General features: G+C 42.4%; 1 protein-coding gene across 2 annotated transcripts; it reads right to left on the bottom strand.

The window, feature by feature from the left end:
• Positions 1-223: 223 nt before the first annotated feature.
• On the bottom strand, positions 224-8,566 carry LOC133929448 (protein SUPPRESSOR OF PHYA-105 1-like). Of its 2 annotated transcripts, XM_062376203.1 has the most exons (9): positions 8,201-8,565; positions 8,032-8,121; positions 6,255-7,930; positions 5,229-5,386; positions 3,820-4,669; positions 2,666-2,812; positions 1,878-2,195; positions 1,721-1,780; positions 224-1,167 (listed from the first exon to the last, which is right to left on the bottom strand). In XM_062376203.1, the coding sequence occupies exons 3-9, from the start codon at positions 7,911-7,913 to the stop codon at positions 976-978; spliced, it is 3,384 nt and encodes a 1,127-aa protein (XP_062232187.1). In that variant the 5' UTR covers positions 7,914-7,930; positions 8,032-8,121; positions 8,201-8,565; the 3' UTR covers positions 224-975. The 2 variants fall into 2 exon arrangements, with proteins under 2 accessions (XP_062232187.1, XP_062232188.1); XM_062376204.1 differs by lacking the exon at positions 2,666-2,812 and having other exon boundaries at positions 6,255-8,121; positions 8,201-8,566.
• Positions 8,567-8,855: the final 289 nt, after the last annotated feature.

An 8,855-nucleotide genomic window follows, 5' to 3' on the forward strand; every position in this document is an offset into this window, starting at 1 on the left:
ATAAAAACTATATAAATTTTAAGAATAAGTTATGAAAAATTATAAACGACAGAAACTATATAAATTTTAAAAAATATACTCTAATGATTAGAGCTAATAAGGTGAGGTGAGTCAGAGCGTGTGCACAAGCATAAGCAAAATTTCGGTCCAAAAAAAGCATAAGCAAATAAGCAATCTCCCGTCCTCCAATTGTTCCTGCCAAAGCATCATCAAAATAACGATGTACAGGTATCAATCTGCCATTAATCTTTTTGAGAAGACCATTAATCATACTGGATTGGTGACAGAATCTTTTGAGCATTCTCCTCTAGTAACAAGGCCTTTCAGTAGCCGATCCTAAACTTATGTACAATAATTAAGCGGAATTGAAAATTAGACACATTCTACTTGCAACATTCACACCGCATGATTAAACCTTTTCGAGCTACAAGATCACCTTTTTTTGTACCATTGTTTGCTCTAACCCAAACTGACTTAATTTCCAATAAGATACTGATTGAGTAGATGTATCAGGTCAGCCTCTCTAGCCCAAAGGCACATCATGTCTCACGACATATTGCATCGGCCCTAGGGACGTTAATTCTGTACAGACCCTTAGGCCCACCTTAAGATGATGAATAGTACTGTCAAAATGCCATCTAAAGTTACAAACACGATAAATAGAGCTGATAGTTTCCTTCCAGAATAGCTGAGGCCGCAAATTTTGTTGAGTTTGCTTGGGAGTCTCAAGCAAAGAGTTCGAAACAAATAATCGGCATTGTAGGTTGCTTGAATAGTGCAATTGCGTCGTATAGCTGCTCTGGTGACACAATGAAACCCAGACCTAGAAAGGGGAGTTGATGCTTAGTGTTTTGCATTGAGGAGGCAGAGCACTCAGTATCAGTAGGCATGGTCGTCAGAGCAGCGCCACACCAAGGTGGCACCTAAGCACCTTAGCATTCAGATCATCTCCTTCAGTTTAACTCATCGGATTTTTCACACAAGCTCAAGCACTTTGATGCTGCCACTAGAGTTGGCAGCCACTACCATGTTTGACTTTCCTCTCCAGCAAACACTTGACACAAATTGTTGATTGTCTTCATTTGTCACTTGTCCAGTTAACGGGTCGATCGAACCAAACTTATGATAAGTTATTGGCATGGGAAAGGTTTTGTAGTAAGAAAATACCTGCACACCACCAAAAAATGTATGAGCAATTCCTCATCAGCATGCTTCAATTGACCCGCTAATAAATACATATGTGAGCTGAATTTCAGATATTGAAGATTTCCAGTGACATGTTCCACATTGAATCTTCAATAGAGCATACTTTCAACTCACAGTCTAAGTCGCAACATATCACCTAAATGTTAAAATTTAACTCTCAAGGTGTTATAGTTATGTAGCCAACATGAGAATCTTCACTGTTAGGCCAGGGGAGGTGGCCCACAAATTGTATCACGCAGCTAGGGATGTGTTTTCACAAAGGGCAGTAGAGCACAGAGGAAAAATGGAACACGTGTGTATTAGTGGGGACTTGGATAGGTTGAGAGGCTGGGGCCATTGGGATTGTTCGTGCTGTGCAAAAACGAAATCACAATTTCCTGGGCATAATAATGTGCTGAACACATAGCTGCTCCATTGGAAGATTTCAACTTGACAGAACTCACTCCTGACAGTGTCTCGATTAAAACAAGTGAAGTGTGCCAATGAAAATGTATGCATTAAATGAAATACTCACTTCATTGGTTTCAGAGCCACATGTTATGTATCCATCGTGAACAGATAATCCTACAAAATTCTGCACAAGCAATTATTAGTAAGGTTGATCATAGATAAATTCCAAAAACAAGTTACCATAAGAAAGTAAACTTGCAGAACATAAAACCTTCTCATACCTTCTCGTTGGTATGACCACTCAGTGTCAGGCTGCAAGAATCAGAAGATAATCCACTGGAATTAGTCCGGTTAAGGTCCCATATCTTCAATGTGTTGTCCGTTGATGCAGAGACAAGTGTTTCTGGATCCAAGAACCTTACATAACTGACAGCTTTCCCATGTCCCGAAATAGTACACCAAGGGATCCTTGTGTTCCTCAGATCATAACAGTATATCTTGTAATCAGATGAACCAAAAGCTAGCATGCGGGCGGAGTATGGGGAGAATTGTACACAGCATACATTGGCCACATTTCTGATTGTATCAATGCAATTTTTCTGATAAAAAGAGATTAGACATCATTAAAATGGTGCCATGAAACTGTATTTATGGAAGATAAAACTAAGGGGTTTCCCCTTAGTTGATGGGCTCTTGCCTTTGTAATTCTGTTCTTTATATACATAATAATATACTTACCACAGTAGGGGTTTCCCCTAAAAAATAAAAATAAAACTTAGGGGTAATGGTCAACCCCAGACACACATGCATTGCACGTTGTGCTATTTAACTCTTAGCCATTAAAAATAAGTTTGAGTAACCATCCAAGTGAGAGCAAAAATAGAACAGCTCGATGAGTTTGATATTTCGCTATCTATAACTCTCTGTCTCAGAGCCGATCTATTATCTAGCATGCTTTAACTCAGGATACAGAAAATATGAGTAACATAACACCCATGTTTGAAGTAAGGACTCAAATTAAGAAAAATATCCTGATAAAGAAAAGAGTGGATGCATTTCAGTAACATGCCTGGTTAATACTCCATACTTTCACGCAACAATCATCACTCCCACTTGCCAACTTAGTTGGGTCCACTTCTGAGAAACTAACAGACCAAGCTCTTTTCCGGTGTTCTGTAAACTGTGTGAATCCTTGACCAGAGCTGGCATCCCATAACTGCATTCCAAATAATAATTAAACTAATTGGTAAAAAAGAAAGGGAATAACACACAGTGCATCTCCAGGTCTGATGCTTATAACAGAGAGGCTTTTGCTCTTTGTTAAAGCAGTAAGGAAATAGCAATGACTCATCCGAACCATAAGAAAATGATAAACGAGGGGAGAAGCTAGCAGCTCAAATGGAACCTGTCTTTTTGGGGTAAGAAATGAACAGTTTTGATTGCTGAAAGGCTGAAAGATAAGAACTGCTGTTTTCACATGAAGCCACTAGAAGATCAAGCAGTCTAGATATGAAATGGTGTTATTGATCCTCCATAGCTACCATGATGTTTCTATTTTCTGGCTAACCAGCTCATGCAGCATATCCTCTCTGTACATAGTTCTTTTCAATTATCCGCATTAACCTCTATCCTTTTCTTTCTATAGAGAAATCCTGGCACATTGTACTATCAGTAGGTAGTCGCATTTTCCTCAACAGTTTAAGCTTTTTGGGTGAACAAGTGCAACAAATTCAACAAAGAAATGCAATTCTCAATCAACAGCCAATATAGCCTAAAGCTCACCAATTCACCTTCAGAGCACTTGTTTTAACTATCAACCTACTTTTGCCCCGTCACAGATCACAATAATACTGATAACATAGAAGGCACCCAAACAGAAGAAATTGGCACAGCAGACACCAGATTGTCCTCCCCAAAACTAAAACTATGAGGATGTGATGCCTAAATCAGTAGACAACTTGATCTATGCCCACAACATAAACCAATCTCAGTAGATTGACAACATCTCGAATCCAGAGTCGGCATGTTGGTGCATTAGTTAATGATGGCAACATCAACAAATTATATAAGATCAAATCCGCCTGAACCAGATAATGATGCCATTGAAAGAAATATAGGATAAAACTACAAGAAAGGAATGAAAAATATGCCAATTTGATCATGGATGATCAGATAAACCGGATATCTTGGAAAATATACAGCAGCATACAGTTAGATACATACCTGAACAGTGCCATCATAGTCTGTTGATGCCAGGTAGTTCTTTATATAGCTGTTCCAACAGACACAGCTTAGCTTGGACTTGTTAGGCATCTCTATCAATGGATAATGAACATCAACACGATCATTTAAGAGTGCATCAAATTCAAATATTTTTATTTTCTTCGAAACTCCAGCAGCAGCAAAATATTCTTCATCCCTATCGAAACTCAACGAACAAATGACATTCGGAGAGTTAAGTATATCTGCATTCTTCAAAATTCCTCGTACCTCAAACCTACTGTGCCGGGCATATTTGCATAAACCATCAAAAAAGCATCCCAGGCGGTCTGTTTGCTCACTCGTAGCATCAGAATCACTTTGAAATTGATATAAATTTTCACGGACCCTCAAAGCCTCATTATCTGGACGTTTGATTACATTAGTTTCACACGTGTCCACAGTGGACCTCATGGAGTAATATGCATTTTCAAGCTGCTCCAAATTCTTCATCACCCGCTCCTCGTATATGCTTGACTTGAACAATGATGGTAACAAACCTGACAGCAATGCACCTTGTGGGGCACTCGTAGAAGCTCCTGACAAAGCACTGGAACTTGCCAGTATATCCATGTCATCTAAACTAAATCCTATCCTTGTTGAGTGTCTTCTCCCAACCTCTGCGATATCTGTTTGTAAGCTTGCAAGATTTGCTGATAACTTGGCAGCCTGCATCTCCTTTTCTTCTTTCAATTGAGAAAGGAAATTGAGTAGCAAACTAGATCTGGTGTCATCTTCACTTACGGCAACTGGTGACTGATCTAATAAGGACAAATCTCGACCCTCATTTATCAAGTCACATCCAAGAATGTCTCTGAGAAAACAGCAAACTGGCTATTAGGCCTAAACAGGCATATAACTATTATTTCTAGTCTTCAGACGGCAAAGAAACATCAACTAAAAAGGCACAAAAGGAAAACTACTGAGCAGATCTTATATCATTTCTTCCTGCGATAAACAACAAAAATATCCCTTGACTTGGGAGCACCAGTCTAACTTGTCAAACACTTCTACATGAACTCAGGTGTTATTTCATGGCACAAATAAGCTAAACATTCACGGTATAAGTTTATGGAGAAAGCTAAAGAATCTGATAAAAATCTGCCCTATAAGTACGGCTGTGGAGAACAGAAGCAAACAAAGGTAATAACAGTATAGTGCTGAGCATGGTAAGTGCTTATATGCTATGAAATAAATATTTCCGAGCTCAAGCTCTTCCTTTTATTCCACTGGAGAAATAATTGTTCTAAACATCAAGTGTAACTTACATATTCACCAAAATAGAAGGCGGTTAATATTTACTTATATGGAAACTAATCAGTAATCAATTTTCTTATTTTGCGTGCAGGAGGGAGAGAGATAGATATGCTCACCTAGCTTTTGGTCTTGAACAGGGATCTGGATGCAGTAACCAAAGGCAGAAGCCAGCCTCCTTAGGACTTTCTGAGAGAAAATTTGGAGGCAGAATGCGTTGGCGAAGATTTGACATTGCAGCACAGTGCACTTCCCATGTCTCACAACAGCAAAAGAGCTGGTAAAAATACCAAGTTCATTAAATACCTTGCCTGCCAGGCTGAAGAAAGAACCAACAGAATCACACGGAAAGTAGAGAAATAGTAAACTCAAATGTGGTTTCAGCTAGCAAGCAATCAAATGTGCATGCATGTGCTAGGGTACAAGTGGAGTGTCCTATAATAAGTTAACAACAACAAAGCTTTTGTCCCAAACAAGTTGGGGTAGGCTAGAGATGAAACCCACAAGATCCAACTAAAAAGATGATGAGAAAACAATAATGATAATAAAAGTACTAGTAATAGTAAAATATAAAAATAATAATGTACAAGGTGACTGATGCATAAGTTATGGTTCTAGAACGTGGATTGCTAACTTCCACGCACTTCCTCCATAAGAGTGGCTGGGTTTTTTATGTTGGCTCGCCAAGCTTATCACAACCGTCCTCTTTAACCCGGGCTTGGGACCGGCTATAATAAGTTAATAACAAGAGACTAATTGTATATGGTATGAAAAAAAGGGTATCAATCTGCCTTCTCATATAGCTAAGATAATCATAGAATATTATAATTCCATGGTCTTGGGGCTCAAAAACAATTGGACAACTCAACCAAAAATGCCTTCAGCAATCCAAGCACAGCTGTACCAATAAAAGCAGAATGCATCTCGTATTATTTATTTAGTAGGAAACACCATGTATACAGGTGTCGAAAGTTCAACTGCTCATAAATAGATTTGGCAAGTAAAACTATTTGAATTTGTTTTTAATTGATTAGTTATTACCACCCACAAAATTACAAATTGCAGTTGCACACTGTCACTTCACTTCTAACGGAAATCCAATAGGGGTACTACTGCAGCAAATGTCATAAAACTAATAAACATACCTCAAATAGAAGAACCCCAAGGCTGTAGATGTTTGATGGGAATGTGCCTTTCGATTGACTGAGCTCCTCTGGGCTTGTGTACCAGCTTTCCTCCAACTTCCTCAATTCAAATGCCGATTGTTGGTTGCCAGAACTAGATATAAGTTGAGCACAAGATGTATTACTGCCATATGGTTCAACAAACTTAGAACGTTCTCTGACAGTGTAACTAGAATTTCCTTGCCGCAAAACAACTGGATCGGCATCTTCATTTTGATTGTCGTCTCTTTGGTCAGTCCAAAAGGTATGTATCGATCGTCTGACAGCAACCGAATCTTGCTCACCAACCTTTTGATACTTCAGCATTGAATTTACATGGCCATTAGATTCTTGGTGCTCAAATTTATGGCCAAAACACCTTTTCCTATTCACAATATCTTCTGTAGCGATGTCTTGTTTGATTGAGGTTGATAGATCTTGTGTAGTATAAGAACCAGTATATTTAACTTGACTTGAAGATGGAATTGAAAAATATGATGGTCGCAAATGTTGTAAATTAAAACCCTGTGCATGACACTTATCCACAAAATCCAGGATCTGCTTAAATAAATGCATTTTCTCAAATTTGCTCATTGTTTGCTGCCCAGGCTTAATCAGTTCCCTCAGGCTAGTTCCCTCAGATTGAGATTTAGAAACATTTCCACCACTACTGAAAAGCAATGGATCCACTTTGGCCGTAGGATCATGCATCGAGGTAGGAATAGTAGGGATCAAGTCCAAAGGGATTATGGGCCTTGCATTAGCTTGCACTTGGACCTCCTCCCGTGCATCTTGGTACGCAACCCCTTTACCTTTCGATTTGTTCTGAAAAGGGGATCCTAGAACCCCAGACGCAGGTGTTGCAGTCTTACTTCTGATCTGATCAAGAATTCTATTTGAAAAGCTACTTACTTTAAGAGCATTCTCCCTTTCAGCTCGTTGTTCATTCTGATTAGGTCGTGCAGACAAGAGAAGCTGCGGATTGCAAAATGGCATCATGCGCTCGTTATTCACATTGCCACCACGACTCATAGGTGTCTCCTTGTCAGACATATCATTATTCCGTGAGATCATATTGTTGGCAAGGCTCGCTGCCAAATTTTCTCTGCTAGACGCATCACCAGCCCTCAAGTTTGCAATGTCACCACAACTCACTGCTACGTTTTCCCTGCTCGCCACATCGCTAGTTCTCCAAGCCATCCGTGTAAAGTTACCCCACAGGCCCTTAATAACAGTAGGCCTATCCCCACTACTTGGGCTTCTGCCAGCAGAAACCTCGTGTTGAACATCAGTGTTGATGCAATTCTTCACTGTGAGCTCCTCCACCCTCTCTTCCACATCGTTCAAACCGCGCTGCGTCACACTGTCTGGCTTCGACTCAGAATTCGACGGGCCAACGCTGGTCAAGCCCCTCGCACCATCCGTGCTGCCCTCATACCCGCCCAAGGAGGTGAAGAAGGAGAAATGCTCCGACCAATCTATGTCCCGCGGGAGCGGGAGCGGCGTGGCGGGCATCTCCAGGGCGTCACTGCCGGACGGCTGCTGCGCTGGCTGCTCATTCTCCTTGCTGACCTTAGTCTGCACATCCCCTGCCGTGCCGTCGCTGGCACCGCCCACCTCTGCCGCCGTCGTCCCTTCCATCGCGCACTAAACCTACCCTGCCAAAACCGCAAGCCCCAAGGCACACCTTCGGAATAAGATCACGGCGCCCCGAACCATCCCTGGCCCGATTCAGTGGCTGGGAGCCTGGGAGCCATACCTCGCGGCGGGCGCGACCAAACCCGCGAGCCCGCGCCGGTCATCTCAGCACCACAAGCCCGCTGCCCGCCATGACCCTTCGCGCGGTTGGCTGCAGTTCAGACCGCGGATTAGGATTCGTCCGATCCAAACACCGGCATTCGCAGCAGCAAAAGAGAGCCACACGTTACCGGAACGAGCCGCGGGAGCCCGGCCACCGGCGCCGGGCACGGCGAATCCGCGGCGCGGCCAAGAATTTCCCGAAATGGAAAGGCGCTTAGGCTTCCCTTCTTCTTCTTCTTTTTCTCGCTTGACCCCCCTCTCCTCCTCTCCTTTTTTCCCCCCCTCGCTCGCGAGCTTGTGGTCTTGTGGAAGGGAAGCAGCAGCAGGAAGAAGTGGTGGGATTAAATAAAACTATCGGCAATCGCAGATGGGGAAACGAATTTTGTGGGGGGAAATTGGGACGCGAGCTTTTTGCTTGCGTTCCCTGCCGTGCCGGGACTGGTCACGCTTTCGGGATTCGGCAGGAGGGGCGGGGGGGGGGGGGGTTGGCCGTGGCCTCGCGCTTCGCAGGCTGCAACCCTGGCCTCTTGTTTTGGGCAGAAATCCTCCAGTTTGGTGGCTGCTTTTTGCGCTGCCGAGCTAGCCTTTTTTTTTCAAGGGTACAATCGACCGTGGTGTGTGGGTCGTGTCCGAGGTACCTTTTGCGTGGACATATCTGAAACTTGCTTCAGATACACCCGCCGCTTCCGAACCGACAACTTTTGGAAGCAGGACAGCCGGGTAGGGGACTACTCTACCTCTTTCTCTAACCTTTTCCTCATCTCTTTCATTCATAGCCCAAAG

This window comes from Phragmites australis, chromosome 9 (genome assembly GCF_958298935.1).
Source record: "Phragmites australis chromosome 9, lpPhrAust1.1, whole genome shotgun sequence".
NCBI lineage: Eukaryota > Viridiplantae > Streptophyta > Magnoliopsida > Poales > Poaceae > Phragmites > Phragmites australis.